Below are 17,008 nucleotides of genomic sequence, written 5' to 3' on the forward strand. Positions count from 1 at the left end.
ATACACTGAGAAACATAAGCAAACACATGTCCCCCAAGTCATACATTATATCTTGTCCTGTGCCACCCAGACCATCTCACTTATAAAGATCTGTCCCAAATCCATCCATTGATTTTACAGCCTACTGAAAGGTGGTGAAGATTCATCTAAGACATGAAATCTCTTCCAGGCCAGACTATGATGAATCTTGAGAGATGAGATCACCTATGCCTCTGCATACTGGCACTCCATCATCAATGGAATCAAATCGAAGACCTGAATCTTAATCTACACACCCATGAACAACAACAAAAAAAGCTAAAATTATACAATGGAACAAAGAAAGCATCTTCAACAAATGGTGCTGGCATAACTGGATGTCAACATGTAGAATAATGAAAATAGACCCATATCTATCTCCATACTAAAAACTCAAGTCCAAACAGATTAAAGACCTCAATATAAATCTGACTACACTGAACCTGATAGAAGAGAAAGTGGGAAGCAGCCTTCAGTGCATGGGCACAGGAGACCACTTCCTAAATATAATCCCAGTAGCACATACACTGATAGCAGCAATAAATAAATGGGACCTCCTGACACTGAGAGGTTTCTGTAAAGCAAAGGACACAGTCGATAAGACAAGAAGACAGCCTACTAAATGGGAAAAGATCTTCACCAACCCCACATCAAACAAAAGACTGATCTCCAAAATATATAAAGAACTCAAGAAATTAGACATCAAAATTCCAAATAACCCAATTAAGAAATGGGGTACTGAACTAAACAGAGAACTCTTTTTTTTTTTTTTTTTTTTTGGTTTTTCGAGACAGGGTTTCTCTGCAGCTTTTTTGGAGCCTGTCCTCCTGGAACTAGCTCTTGTAGACCAGGCTGGCCTCGAACTCACAGAGATCCGCCTGCCTCTGCCTCCCGAGTGCTGGGATTAAAGGCGTGCGCCACCACCGCCCGGCTAACAGAGAACTCTTAACAGAAGAATCTCAAATGTCCAAAAGATACTTAAGGAAATGTTCAAAATCCTTAGCCATCAGAGAAGTGCAAATCAAAACAACTCTGAGATACCATCTTTCACCTGGTGGGTGGAAAAGGGAGAGTGGAAGAGGAAGAGGAGAGAGGAGAAGGAATGAGAAGAACTTGAGGGAACAGGACAGTCATGATGGAGGAAGGACAGAGATGAGAGCAAGGAAAGAGATATCTTGATTGAGGGAACCAATATGGGGTTAGCAAGAAACTTGGCTCTAGAGAAATTCCCAGGAATCCATAAGGATGACCCCAGCTAAGACCCTAAGCAATAGAGGAGAGGGTCCCTGGACTGGCCTTGCCTTGTAGTCAGACTGATGAATATCTTGAATATCACCATAGACCCTTCATCTAACAACTGATGGAAACAGAGGCAGAGACCCACATCTGATGTCCAGCTGAAGAGTGAGAGGAATGAAAATATGAGCAAAGAAGTCAAGACCATGATGGGTTCACCCACTAAAACAGTCTACCTGAGCTAACGGAAGCTCACCAACACTAATTGGACTAAGAAGGAACAAGCATAGGATAAAACTAGTCCCTCTGAATGTGGTTGACAGTTGCATGGCTAGGTCAGACATCAGGGCCACTGACAGTGGTACCAGGATTTATCCCTATTCCTTGTACTGGTTTTCTGGGAACCTAATCTCTTTGGATGATACATTGCTCAGCCTAGATATAGTAGGGAGGGCCTTGGATCTTCCACAAAGCAATGTGCCTTCCCCTCTTTGAGGAGTGGATGGGGGGTGAAGTGAGAGGGTAAGTAAAGTGAATGGGAGAAGAGGAAGGAGTGGAAACTAGGATTGGTTTGTATAATGAAAACAGTTTGTTTTCTTTTTAAAAAATCATAAATAAAAATGAGATTTCCATACAAAAAAAAACACTAGCCAATATCCCTTTCTCATTTCTTATGCCCTTATTTTTCTTACTTTTTTTTTTTATTCTTGTGACTACCTGAATGACTTAATTTATAAGCTACCTATCTGACAGCATATCTGTCAGCATGGGAAACCTACAATACAACATTCTTTACCTCGTCTACTGTCCACAAGACAATTAATGTTCACTCATCAATCACCACCTACATTTCCATCACCATTTACACTGGAGGATCTGTAGCCTGCACTCCATGTACCATGTGTGGATGTTCCAACTTTCTCCTTTCATCTTTTACTTTTGACAATCTTGTGGTGAAGGAAACCGTAACTGGAGGTTTCTCTCCCACCCACCAGTTACCGAATAACCACTCTGAGGCTTAATACTCATTACAAACTCTTTGGTCGATGGCTCAGGCTTATTTCTAACTAGCTTTTATATCTTAAATTAAACCATTTCTATTAATCTATGTTCTGACATATGGTGTGTTACCTCACATCTTGTTTCCCCGGCAGCTGCTGGTGTCTCCCTGATTTCATCCTTTTTCTCCCTGTCTCTTTGCTTGGATTTCCCTCCTGGCTCTATTCTGCCTGGCTGTTGTCCAAATCAGATTCTTTACTAACTAATGGTAATACAACATACTCACAGCATACAGAAGGACATCCCATATCAGGAAACTAAGAGCAGTATATCGATTTCCTTTCTTGATGCTGTGATAAAAGCAACTTAAGGGGAAAGGAATTTATTTGGATCACACTTCCAGATTATAATCCATCATTGCAGAAAGTCCCAGAAGATGAAAGCAGCTGAACCATCAAAGCTGAGATCAAGGCATAACAGATGCACCCTGCACTCAGGTTGCTTTCTCTACTTTTATATAATCCAAGATGCCCTGCCCAGGAAATGGTGTCACCCACAGTGGGCATGTCTTCCAACTTCTACCATTTTGATCAAAACAATCCCCATAGGCATTTCCTTAGGCCAACCTAATCTGGACCATCTGATTTTAGCTTTCCCTTCCCAAGTAATGCTAAATTTGGTAAAATAGGCAAAAACGAACCATCGCAACTAGCTCCAATTAAGATTAAATTGACAATAGAAGAAAACTCACTCATTGCACATTACCTTGTGTTATGATCACTTTGCATAGGTGTCTAGAGGGCTGGCATTTCAACCAGACTGTGCATGGAGAGCGTGATGGTTAATTTTCATTGTCAGCTCAACCATTTAGAATCACCTAGGAGACACACCTCTGGGCATGTCTGCAAGTATTTTTCCAAAGTGTAACTGAGGAGGAGAGATCCACTCTGGATGTGGTACCATCAATAGGGTGGGTCCCAGATGGAATACTATGGGTATAAAGAGGAAATGATCTGAGGACATTTATTGATCTGCTTGACTTAGATGCCGTGTGATCAGCCATGACTTCCTGCCATGATGACCCTTCAAATTGTGGGCCACCCTTCTTAATTAAAGTAGATGTTCTTTAGTATCTTAATCAAGTAATGAGAAAATTAATAAATAGAGAGAGCAATGACTTCTGTGATTTTCACTTCCACATGTGTTTATACTCCCTGAAAAAAAAGTTCACACAGCATAACACAAACACCAAGGGTTTCCTTTTGATAAGAGATGAGGGTTCTTCAGTTTGCTGAGGAATATGAATGGAGACCTAACCAAGATCTTTGGCCACCAATATTTTGTTTTGAATAACCTGTTTAAAAAAATAATGGTAAGGGGAGTCTTGTTTGAGAAGCCACAATTGCTCGGTGTCCCTCAAAGTTATATTTAAATTTAATAGATTCATACTCCCCATGCGAGTTTTAGAATTAGTCAGCCAGTTCTAGCCTAAGGCTGAAATGAATGAATAAATGAATGCATGTGTTGATGTGCTTGCTGAAGACTCTAATGATGTCCAAACAAACTGTTTTTTATAGCAGATTCATGTTCCTTTCTATCCCACTCACTTTCATTACCTAAAAGCAAACACTAAATGTCACTGTAGTTTGCATACAGAATAAACCCCGTGGAGGAGACAGGACTATACATACAAAGAAGAAAGATGTCTGCATCAGTCTTAAGCAACTTGAAATGCCTCCACCCCCCCCCCCCCAGCCTCTTCTGGGAAATGCGCTGTGGCCTCTCAAACATAATTCCTTTTGCCATTATTTTTTGATCAGATTATACAAAACAAAATATTGGTGTGCACAAGATCTTGGTGAGGTCTTCACCTGTCTTCCTAGAGAATCTGAGGAACCTCATCTCTCAACAGCACTCACACTTTCTTGGTACTTTTCAATTCTTTCTGGAAGAAGGCAATCTTAGAAAGGCAACATTCCTTCTGATTAGAGATGTTGGGCTTAATTATTATGCTAAATATATATTTTAGCTACTGCATCATTGGGCTTTTCTGACATTGCATGTGGCGCTACCACCTGCTTCTATTCATTTTGCAGAGGACTGAGCCCAGATGTCTGCAGAGACCTAGGAAGTCTGGATTTTTCTCTATAGAACATAATGGCATTCAACAAAAGAAACCTTTGGCTATCGACCTTCCCTTCCCTGCCACCTGCAGCTTCTGCCTCCCCAGTGTGTATACTTCCTTTGCCTGCACAGAATTGTAGACAGTGTGTGCAGCAGGGAGCAGAGTGTCTGTTTCACAGCAAGAGATGAAAGGAAAGGGAAGTGGGAACAAAGCAAGAGAGCTGAATGCTTTGGGGTGGCCACTTTAACAGGATGAAGTGGGTGTGCAATGTATTACTTACAGGTTTTCCTGAAAGGTCAGGACTGCAAGTTTTTGGTGCTCCATATAAAAGAAAGCTTCAGAAAACCTTCGAACCTGAGGGATGACAATGTAAAGAGCTTAATTCCTCAAGTGGATGTGACCTCCATTGTCTCAGCTGGAGAGTCTGGAGATTAAGGGTTGTGTTTTAATGGAAAGAAATACAACAGAGGTCTGAAGAGGCTTTCCACCCGCCACAGCTGCCCACATGCCTTTACAGCTCTTAGCCCAGACAGTGTGGTGGATCTTTATAAACTCATTCATGCTCTGCTTCCTTGTTTTATATTCAAGCGTTATTCTTTCTACTAGAATACTAGATTTTTCCAAATGGGCATTATAAATAAATGCGCAACATGGAGAATTCCAAAAGTCAGCAGCATTTGCTATGTGCTTTGTGGACTCTGATTCTCAGACACTTATTTCTCTTGCCCAGAGTGAGAAGGCCCACATCACTCCATATGTGTATGCCTATACATATATAGTCAGGATGAGGGCAACACCTTACATTTGAAAGTTCTTCTTCCTAAGTATATTGAGACACTTGTAATAGTTAATTTTATAAGCTCAGCTATCGTAAGACATAGAGAAGGGAGACGTTTTATGAGTGGCAGAATAGGGCTGGATAGCTAAGTGAGCTTTTGATATCACAATGCTCACTCACAGTTGAGTGGGACCAGTGTGGAAATTGATAAGTTGGCACAAAGCCAAGTCATGTTCATTTCAATGAACCAACTTTTGCAAAACATCTCCTTAACTATAAATGCACGTAGCCAGAGAGTTTAAAGAATTTACAATTTACCCTCAAGGTATGGTGTTCCTGGGTGAGATAAGTGGTCACTTGGGAGTGCAGTGTCACTGTATCTAGGAACTGGGTCCACAGGGCCATCAGGTGGGAGGCCAACCAGGCAAGATCCTTGCTGATCTGCTCTGCTATCTTCTCTGGGTTGTTGAGCATCTGCAGAGGAAAAAGAGTATCTGTCAAAGACCTAGCTCTATTGTGTTGCTCCAGCCCTCCCCCTCGGGACCTTTACCGAATATTTTTCCCTGCTATCCTTGGCCTCATGTGCTGTAACAATGTGGTATTACAGCATGTATCTCATACTATATAATGTAGACTTGGGTTATCCTGTCCCTTTGAGTGTGGGAGTTAAGAGAGGCAGCAATGAGAAGAACAAACTATTTGGCAGTTCTCGTTTATAAATTAACATTCCAAGCCCACAGTCTCATACAAGATACTCTGTAACTATCCCAAGACTCTGTCTTCCTTTCTTCCTTCTTCATGCATGTTTTAAGGGTGGGTTACTTTTAGATTTCCAGAAATGTCTTGTCTAGTATATTGTGCTCCGTTTATAAATAGTTGCCAGCCATTTTCGACTCTTTACCCTAAACTTCCAATCCAATCATTTCAGAACCCAGTTTTCCCAAATCTTAGCATCCTAGACTGGGATTCCTTCAGCATGCACTATTACACTACGGGGGAATCAGCCATGGTATCCTCCCTTAGGTCCACACATCCAGAGCAGACAGTCTTGCACTAGAATCTACTCTGTATTTCATTAAACTTTGAACTCAGTGTTTTATAATCATAATGGGTCCCATTTACTAATACTGATTATTTTGCAGGAGGAGGACCAGACATTTTATACATGCTTCACATTCAATCCATATAATCATCTTGTAAGTAGAGTAGTAAAACCATCCTTTCATGGAAAGTCAAATAAGAGTGATTTATTAGAATGTCCAATTTTCACCCAGCTAGGATTTAACTGAGGAACTCTCTAACCACGATACCACATGCTCTACCTCACTAGGTATTTTGAAGTATCTCACTAGATAAGGTCCTCCTTATAATCCCAGAGTACTGAACTAGCCAGGTCACTAGACAGCATCATCTCCTTAACCATCGCTTACCACTTCTTAAGGAAGACTCCGGGGTATCTTAATCACAAAATAAGTCAGTCAGACTACAGTGGGGCCTGGAGTGTTTGGAGAAGACTCTTTTGATGAGAATATGTTGGACGGGTAGCTGGTTTCTAATGGGGAGGACTATATTCTAAAGGAAAATCTTGAATTACCAGAAGGTGAGAAGATCAAATGCTCCTCTGAGGAGTAACAAGAAGCCTGCCCAGGGTCTCATCAATACACAACAATTAATGAATATCCTCCTTGTTTTGCTAATGTGTCTGGCAAAAAACAGCACCCATGCTGAGTAAGAGAGGGCCTCTGTAATGGCAGAGATAGGAATGCATACCAGCAAGGTGGTGCCAGGCTTTCACAAAGCCACACCATTCAAATTCAGTCTCTTTCCTTCCTTTGTCCTGTGCCCCAGTTTCCTCACTGAAGGAACAAAGCAAACAGCTGTTTCCAGATACAGTTTTGTGATTGTTATGGGACTGAGGTTTGATTCTGGATGAAAGCAGAGCAGGTGATAGGAGGTATCTAAGAGTAAGAGAGCAACAAAGAGATGTTTTCTGGACAGTGAGACTCTTAACACATGGAGATTCTTGCTTTATTATGAGGACTAACGTCCAGATTCAAGACTCAGTTAAATACAGCATCTTCTAAGAGGTGCATTCACCTTTGATGACCATTGACATTGGCAGCTCAGTCCCATACAACATCATGAAAAGTCAGAGACATAGGTGGAAGGGTTAGGGGAGTTGACCTCAGGAACAGGTTGCATCGCTGAGAAAACTCTAGACTGGAAAGTGGGGCTTGTGAATTCAAACAAAGGAGCTCATATTTGGATTCTTCCACCAGAATCTTCACTAATGACAGCCAATATACTGCACCAACATTCAGCACTATTTTGCCCCTGGAAATAATCTCTGCCTTACCCAAGGTCACCATGCCTCTTATCCAATGCACAATAATTATCCCAGCCATGATGACCTACATATAGCAGCATGCATAGATCTGTCTATTTGCAATACTAGACCATTGTTCGGGTAACAACCTCTCTTTAAAATGCCTTGTCCTCTCATCTTCTGATTTTCTCTCTTATTCTCTTCGTCACTTTCGCATGGTCTCTCATCAATGTGGGAATGACTTGGGGGTCAATTCTATTTTCCCTTATTTCTAATGGCACTATGCTATCCATCTAAGACTCTCCTTCATCTTGACCTCTTCTTGAACCAAGTCCTTGACCATACAGAGCTTCCTCATGATCCCTCTTACAAGTGTGGCTTGCTTTCTTGCCACTATCTCAATTTGTCTGTATTGGGAGCTTGACCTCTAAGTATCCCTACTTCCAGCACAGTAGTAATGGATAATCTAAGCTCAGCAACCCTCAGCTTTAGAAATATACAGATGAGCATCTTGAGAGATGCTGTGTGCCTCCATCATGTTGCCCTGCCTTGCTTGGCTTTTGATTCTGCTCTCCAAACATCCCACGCCACCACAGTGGCACTGACAGGCACAGCCCAAATTCTGAGCTCAACTACCAGAGGTGCAAAGGGAAAAAAAGAAAGTTATTTATTAAACGAGTCTTTGGGAGAATTGTTTCCTCCCTGGTTGATTATAAAAACACCTTCAGAGGAGGTGACAGAAGTTTCTAATTAAGCCACAGGAGGACTCTTCTGTCATCACCGACACATGGACCTATGTAATTACACACAAGTGTGGGTGGCTTTCTGTAGCAGGTGAAGGAGGGGCCTTACCTGCTAACAAGTCAGCTATCTTGAGCCACTGCTATCACAGGTGAGTTCTCTGGAGCGAGGCTCACATACCTACCTTGATCACTCCCAAAGCCATGATCATCTGGGCTCTAGGCATATTCATTCCTCTAAAGCCCTTTCTCTGTTTATTCCATTCTTGTTTTATGCTACAGGGTGTGCTACATTTTAAAAAGCCAAATATAAATACACACAAATATAAGTACACCCGGGAATAAACATTCCATTCCCTCACAACTACATGCTTAGCTATAATACACCTACAGAGTACTATAAAAGCTATGTATACTGGATATCACATAGGGGCCATGGAAACTTGCTGAAGAAGTGATACATTCTGCCTTCCAGATGATCAGGCTTCTTCCTGCTTCCTGAATCAACCAGGCTCTTTCAAATGCTTCTCCATCTCAGCTGCACGTGACAACCACTGGAGGCTAAGGTCTCTCCATGTGTCCACAGAGGACTGCATCCATCTTAGAATCCCTGAGGTGCAGTCCAGATACTAGAACTTACCAAATGCTTCACAGATCATCCTAATGGACACCCTGCTCCTAACTCTCTTGCTTGACTGGGACCCCTGCCTTTGCTTGTATATAAAGCAAACCTCAGAATTTCATTTGTTAAATGTTTTGTTCCCAGCACATACCAATGCTTTGAGAAGGGAATGGGAACAATGGCTTCTATGGTAGAACCCAGCTGGAGAAAATAGACCACCAGGAGCACTGGGGTTTAGTTTTGTACCCAGGAGTTGCTGAAACACGTGGAGTGTAAGAAGCCTACTGCTTCTGATGGACAGATGAAAGGACATGATCCTGTGGCACTGTCATCCTTGCTAAGCCATGGACCTTCCTTCTGTTGGTGACCAAGACTGTAAGAGCTTAAAGAAGGCCAGTGTCCAGACAGTGTGGATGGCTGTATGAGAAGTTCTGTGGTGCAAAAGGAGATGCACAAAGTCTCTGCCACACAGGAGCATGCTGGCACAAGAGATACTCAGAAACAGAGCAACCCTGTGCTTCCCTGCTACCACCAGCAGCCTCTCTATAATGAGAGTTCATATGTACCTAGGAAGAGCTAGTGCTGGCCTCCCAAGGGACTGGCTAGACAGGGAAGAAGAAATAACAACCACAGCAGGCATAGAGACTGAAGTCCTAAAGTCACTCTCAACTGAGTCTTTACCTCATCATTTCAAAATGAACTGAATGGTGTGTGTGTGTGTGTGTGCGTGTGCGTGTGTGTGTGCGTGTGTGTGCGTGTGTGTGTGTGTGTGTGGTCATTATGGGGTCCTAACCTAATATATCCTCTGCCTCCTTGAACTTAAGGTAAGCTCCTCCATAGCAGGGACTTGAGAACTCCTCTTGCTCACTTGGCTCATCTAGACCAGGGCTTCCTTCAGACCAAGTAAAGATGCCTCAGGGGCACTCTCCTGCTAGAGGCCTCTGGGTTTTTCAATGCCTAAATTACCTGAAACCATCCAACTCTTCACCACCAGCAATAGAAAGCCTTGAGAAAAAAACATCCACCTCTGTTCATCATTTGCCAGCAGGTGGCGCTGGCTCATCTCGAACCAAATTCCAGCTCTGATTTGGGAGGGTTTCTGAGTATCCAGCAATATTTCCACCCCTCAATCTACAGGCCAGTCATTCCATTAAGCAAATTGAGGTGCAATAAAGTTCATCCCCCTCCCATCGATACCTTACACTCCATCAAGTCTTAGAGTTTCTAACAAAATAAAATTCTCTAATAAAATGTGGTTACAATGTAAATCCTGTTTCAGCAAAAGAACTATGGAATTCAGTGGGACACACAAGTGTGTGCATGTACACACACACATGCACACAAACACACATACACACACAGGTCATCAAAGGAGAACAGGAACTTGGGAAGAAGAACTTCAGCCGGAGAAGGAGGGGGACATAAAAGAGTAGAATAGAGGATAAAATGAAAAATACAGTTAGTTATATGCACATATGACAGTGTCAGATAATTTAAAAAGTAGAATCACGACAACCTTCCTACAATCTGGAACTCTGTGGCAAGGGATGGAGGTAAGCAGTACATCCCTTGGGAACTGTGTCTGATGAAGTTATTGACAGCTCTGCCCTCCAAACCTCTCACCTGAATCACTGCAGTCACCAGAGGTGACAAAATTGTCCAAGACAAACGTCCCAGGGACCGAGGCTACGATGTTCACTACTGCTAAGTAGAGGTTGCCATTGAACCCTGTCCAGTTTGGTAATCTCATCCAACGGCTTCATTTCGCTCAGAAACGTTAAGGCAGCCCCAATTCTTGGTGTGTACTTGTCACTATGAATATCTGTGAGCACGTCCTTTCCTATCCCTGGATGCTGTGAGGAGGCTGCTCTGGGAGCATCACTGCTGTAACTGCGGATAAACCCCTAGCCACGCTTTTTATCTTAGTGTTCTCCTGGAGAGCACAAGGAAACTCCCTAGAGATGGGAGGGTGTGCAGCTTTTATCACGAAATTCTATGTAACAAACTCATGAAGTGGCTTTTGATGGTCCCTAGCCAGCCACAGGGTGGAGGATGCTTTCAGAAAATCAAAACAAAACAAACAACTACAGCAACAACCAAAACAGCCCAAGTTTGGGAAGTGAGAACTGTCCCCAGATCTCAAGGAAAGAAGTGCTGGGATTGAGGGAATCGTCAATGCCCAGGACCTAATCATGTCTCTTTATTGGAGCCTCCATACATGGAAAAATTAGCACTGTCATTTATAGAAAGCAATTTTTATGAAAAAATGTAAAGAAGCCACTTGGCAGAAATTCAGATTTCTCCAGGCCTAGCTCTTTTTGAGATAAAACTTGTCCATAGTTGTATTTTCTTCTGGGGTCTGCACTTAGATAACACTCTGACTTGCCCAGCCCTGTAAGAGTGTGAGACCAAGCTCTGCCAACTCAGTGAAAAAGAGGAGCCCTTTGCATTAGGAACAAAAACCCAGTAGACCTCACTGGGTGTGGATATGCACCTGCTGGACATGACCAGAATATACGTCCTTGTTGAAGTGAAATGTTTGGCCTTACTGGAGTAAGGTAACTACATGATAATTTTCTTGGAGCCCTAGATCTGCTTCTAATGAATAGAAACCTTCAAAGTTGGGAATTTAAGAGCTCACAGGCTGGTGAATGTACCCACCTGCCTGAAGTTGGTACAGGTAAACTCAAAAAAGAGAAACTCCACTCTTGGCCTCCTTTTCAGACTTTGATCTATGTATCCTTCATCTAGATGTTAACCAAGGCCCTTTGTAATGTTCTTTGTGGTAGCCTGGTAATGGTTAGAAAAGTATTTTCCGAGTTCTTTAAGTCATTAAATGAAATTATCTAAATTGAAAAAGTTAGGATTGCCACATCTATTTGGTAGCTGATTGGTCAAAGTAGGAGAGTCCCAGAAATGGTATCTGAAGAGTGACAATATTGTAAGACTGGCTCTTTCACCTGACTCTAGGCAGACACAGCTAGTATTAAACTACATGGTTGGGCAGGCAGCTAGCATAAAAGAATCGATGGAGACGGGGACAATTCCTCACGCAGAGATGTTGGAAGTTCTTCTACGTGGGCCCCAAAGGATGTGCCCTCCTCCTATTCCATGATTGCTAGTGACTTGGAGAGTTCATCCTGGCACCATGGTTAACGGGACAGTAAGGCATCTTCATCATTAATCCTTCCATTGAGCGTGCACAGTGTTGGATGCATGGCCTTTGGGCATCTGCAGACTCCACCTACATACAGTGCTAAGGCTGCCATTTCTGAACCTGCTGCCCGTGAACAACCGCGAAGTCTCTTGCACATCTTCAAAGCATAATTAGTTTTCTTCCTTGCCAATCTTATTTCCCAGCATGACCTCAGACACCGCAGAAGCCTTCCAGGCCTTTCCTCAGGGAGGAAGAGTTGAGGTCAGGCCCACCCCCACATTTCAGTACCTGTGAAATCACTTTTCCTCATTGGGAAAAATTGTGGCTTCAGTGACTGGCATGCTATGTGGCAGACAGAACTAGCTTGGTCCAGTCCTATAAGTACTTCCATCTGTTCAGACGCAGGGTCAGCACAGTAATTACCTGTAACTCTGAGCACAGCTGAGAAAGGGTTTCCTCAACAGCAAGGGCCTCTAGGAAGGAAGAACAAAGACCACACAATTAAACAGACCCCATTTAAATGCTGCACTTGCTAACTAAAGGAAAAGGCCTACATTTCATGCTCTACACGGTGAAGTCGGAGAAAAACAAAGGCAACTCCAGAGGACTCTGCTAATCAGAATTTGAAGAGAATCAACCTCATTTGATACCATGGATTGAGCGCAAGAGGAAACCAACTGTGGACTACTGAGTGGAATTATAATTATAACAGACCCCTAAGTGCGCCTAGCACTTTGCATGCCCTTAATGAGTCTCCATTTATTTATGCTTTTCCAGATGCATGGCCACACACATGTGCATGCACACCGCACACCTACCCACCCACAGAGGGACAGAGAGAGACAGACAAAGAGAAACTTTCACAAATATATATTTTGTAAAAGAGAATATGGATTTGTGTCTCCATCATGGAGCTGACAATTTAGAAGCCCAAGGAAGATGAATAACATATCCAAGTGGACTCCAGGCCCCAGGGACCATGAGACTAATGAGCACAATAACCATCCAAGCCACCCACAGTGCGGCCCACAATGCAACAGCTTGTCAGCCCGTACAAATGGCCTCCAGCTATTTGTGATTTAATGGTCAGGGTTTTGACAGGGTTTGAACTCTCTCCTAGCTCCCCAATGCCAAAGTGCTGTCACTTGCATGTCGTTGTACTGTCTAGGGCAACTTGAGAAACCCCTTAGCATCTCTGCGTCCTGTTGACCTTCCTACCTGACTGGTGACCTCAGATCTCAGATCCATGGCTCACCAGTAAAATAGACTTTGTTTCTCTTTAACAAGACAATAGTCTAAGGGTCCAGCACAACACCCCATGTGCAGAAGATGCTCATCGAAAATAGTTGAAAAACTAAATTACTTTGTTTTTTTTAGTTAACAGAAATTTCTATTGCTGACTGCTGCTGAATAAAATCTAGGTTTTTTTTGAGGCACATAAGGAACTCTGATTCTGCACTGTCCTTTTGCTTTTTTTATGTGGAACTGGATGCCAACTTAAGGCTTAACATATGCAAAGCAAGTGCTCTACTGAAGAGTCACAGCCCGAGTCTCCTGTGTCTGTCTGTACAGCCTGTACAAGACTGGCTTCTGAAAGCATCCCAGTTAAAGGATGCTTGATTCAAAGCCCTTGGCACTGGCTTGACCAGACATCATGGCGGATGAAACTAGGTAACAAGAGTCTCTGAAATCCAGGGTAAGCACCACAAATACTCCTTTGCTTTGTAGACTAGAGACAGAGTCTAAGGAATCTGAGGGGGAACCTAGCTATGACCAACTCCATAGGCTGACGCTAAAGAGAAACTTGCAAATATACCGTCGTCATGCAGCCTGTTCATAAAACACAGGCCACAGACACTCCCAAATGACATGGTTCTCACAGAAGTTGGTATCCAGAGGAACAGACAAAGAAGGAAGCACTAATGGGAGTCTGACATTGAAATATGCATTATCCCTGAATCCTAGGTTCTGCATTGAGCCTCTGATCCAAAGGATTTGGGGCAGAACCTTAGTACATAGTGTGCTATAAAGGAGGTTGAGGACTGAAGCACCCCACCCCAGGCAGTTGGTGCAGGATCTCAGGGCTTCTGTCATGGCTGCATATTACTGTGCTTTATGGCTTTCAGTAGTCATTTTACATGTTTGACTTCTCCTATTATTACTCAAGAGGTATTTAGGCTCACTAATCTCCATTATGTTCAGTTTGGGAAAAAAATCTTTTTTTCACCATAACCAAATAGGGTATGTCACTGGAGGTTTATAAAACCCTACAGAGGATATGCCATGGGATAGTTAGATACACACAAATATAATAGATATGAATGGCTATATGTGTTAATATATATGTGTGCACAATTATTTTCTACAGATTTAGTGCTCTTTCTGTAAGGCTGTTATACAAGTTTATAAGTTGTAATTCTATAATTGCATCCTAATTGTAAAAGTCTTTAACCTCACATATTATTCTAGAAAATGTGTGTGTGTGCATGCATATTTGTGTGTGTTTGTGTGTGTGTGTGCGCACTAACCAGTGATAGTTGATAATCTGAAACAGAGTGAAGGACTCAAAAGGCTTTCCCTTCCCCTTGCCCTTCTTCCCCTTTCACTTCGCTTGATTAAACAGTCACTTTATATCATGAAGATGAACTCCAACCAATGAGGTGAGATTCAGTCACCACCTATTTTAGGGATGATAAACAGGAGCTGTGGTGGCTCTGGTATGTTTCTAGCCCAGTGTTGGTTCTGACGCATCCTTTTTTCAAAAAGAATCGTCTTTATGAGATGCTTTGGCTTTGTTCATGTGTTCCTTTGTATAATACCCAGATTATTTCTAAGAAAACAAATTGTTGGACAGGGTTGTTGTGGGTGTTCAAGAAATATCAGATGCATAAATGCATGTGTGGGTGTCTTGGGGCACTCATATGTTTTCTCGCTGCCTTTGTCCTTGCAAAGCATCTCTCTTAATACAATGAGGCAGAGCCCAGAAATGCTTATATGACCAATCCCGTTTTCACCAGGACCTCTGCAAAAGCATACCACCTTTTCTCCATCCACACTCCAACACAGAAAGTCAGCTTCAGGCCTGAGTGTAGAAGGAGGGGCCAGCTGTGTTCCTGCCAGGCTCCCGCAGGGCTAGCTTAGCCCCAGAATAATTACACAGAAACTGTATTCATGTACACACTGCCTGGCCCGTTAGTTTCAGCCTCTTATTGGCTAATTCTCACGTCTTGATTAACCCACTTCTAATAATCTGTGTACCACCATAAAGTGGTGGCTTACCAGGAAAGATTCTAGCCACCGTCTGTCTTGGTAGGAGAAGCGTGGAAACTGCCTGAGGCATCTGCCTGACTCTGCTTTCTTTCTCCCACAATTCTGTTCTGTCTACTCCACCTACCTAATTTTCTGTCCTATTAAAGGGCCAAGGCAGGTTTTTATTAACCAATGAAAGTAACACATAGATAGATGACCCTTCTCCATCAACTGAGACTTTCTGGTCCTACTCCCTTACCCAGCTCCATGGTGGGCAGCTCAGGGATGTCTTTCATGATGACCAGGAAATAGAGTCTGAGGCCCTGATAGGCATGGAGCAGCAGCAGACAGAGGTCCCGGTGCCACTTGTGTGCATGTTGTATGCAGTTCTCTGAGGGGACATAGAAGCTTCCCTGAAGAGACAGGAGAAACAGAGCTGAGGAATCGATACTCACCCTGGCTTCACAGAGCTCCTCTCTTCCACCCACCATTCAGGGACATTTTGGGGCTTCACAACAGCAGGTCTGGTTCTTAGACACTATGAAGACTTCACGAAGAAAGCTGACTGAGTCCAAATCTCTTCTGTATCCATGCCAAATAGGAAAAACCACAGGCATGCCATGCCTTTACTGCAGCATGTTCATTTTAAGATAATCATGGTTATAATATTAAATATAATGGTAGAAGATGATGATTAAGAGGCAGGTGAGATTGACAAGGTCCACATCAAGGTTTGTGATTCCTGACTGTCACCCTCTCAGAAGTCACTTTCTCTGATTCCCAGAGGATACACTGTAGAAGGGACTGGGGGACAGAAGAAGTGGAATCCTTTGTGTGTGCAGGGGGAGGATCAGGAAGACTATTAGAACAGATGGGTGAGCAGCAGTCTGTGCTACAAAGAGAGAATAAAACTTACATAAATTTACAATTTATTTACAATTTTAAAATTGTAAGTGTGAAGTCGGGTCCTCGGTGCTGATGTGCTCAGTGAGAACTCTGAGTCTGAGCACTTTCAGAAGGCTCTGCACAGTGGAATCTTTAAGGATTTAGAATTTGTAGAGAGCTATCTTGATTTGTGCAACAACAAGACAATGCCTAATTCCACAGTCAGTTCAGTGTAGAGGAAAAGTATAAACAAGTCAGTTTTGTTTATCTTTAATGACACAATATGTCTCTCTTTCCAACCTAAGAGAAAGATATTCCAGAGTGAATCGACGGAGAAATTTCTAAGAGTAGAGAAAGGAAACATGGAGTGGGATGTGGACAGAGGAGAATTGAAGATTCTGAGTGGTAAGAACATCTGGTGATGTTACATGCCTGCTCATTCGTCTTCTGCTCTTCAGCCACAATGGAAGCACACACAAAACACTTGCTCTTCATGATTCCCTGATGCTGCCTTGTTCATTCTGGAGAAAGATTTGTCTGGGAAGGGGTGACATGACCCTCTTGGCTTCAGTGTGTGGGTCTGTGTGGTTTGTGATTACAGCAGCCTGCTATCCCACTAAGTCTCTTTTCTGTTGCTAAATCAGCTGATTTGGTTTAGTAAGGGTATGACAAAGCAACACTCTTGAGTATGAGCCACCCCGGGGAAAGGAATGAGTCCTTGGGTAAGCAGCCCTTTTAGAGCAGACATCAGTAGATGGCCTCCAAAATCTCCAGCAGGGAAGGATTGGCTCAGGACTGAGGCAGAACCTGGATACTGTATCTCATGACCACCACAAATACCTTCTGCTACAGTATCTACTTTCCAGCGCCTTT

At 42.9% G+C, this 17,008-nt stretch overlaps 1 protein-coding gene across 1 annotated transcript in view; it reads right to left on the reverse strand.

The window, feature by feature from the left end:
* The window catches only part of Fam135b (family with sequence similarity 135 member B), a 164,021-nt gene that overhangs the window by 25,098 nt on the left and 121,915 nt on the right, over positions 1-17,008 (reverse strand). Inside the window, exons 7-10 of the mRNA XM_038344082.1 lie at positions 15,510-15,663; positions 12,425-12,474; positions 5,475-5,630; positions 4,659-4,732 (exon numbers count right to left, since the gene is read on the reverse strand). Of these exons, the coding sequence (XP_038200010.1) occupies positions 4,659-4,732; positions 5,475-5,630; positions 12,425-12,474; positions 15,510-15,663 (434 nt within the window). The remainder of the gene's footprint in view (positions 1-4,658; positions 4,733-5,474; positions 5,631-12,424; positions 12,475-15,509; positions 15,664-17,008) is intronic.

Source organism: Arvicola amphibius, chromosome 9 (genome assembly GCF_903992535.2).
Source record: "Arvicola amphibius chromosome 9, mArvAmp1.2, whole genome shotgun sequence".
In the NCBI taxonomy this organism is placed as follows: Eukaryota; Metazoa; Chordata; class Mammalia; order Rodentia; family Cricetidae; genus Arvicola; species Arvicola amphibius.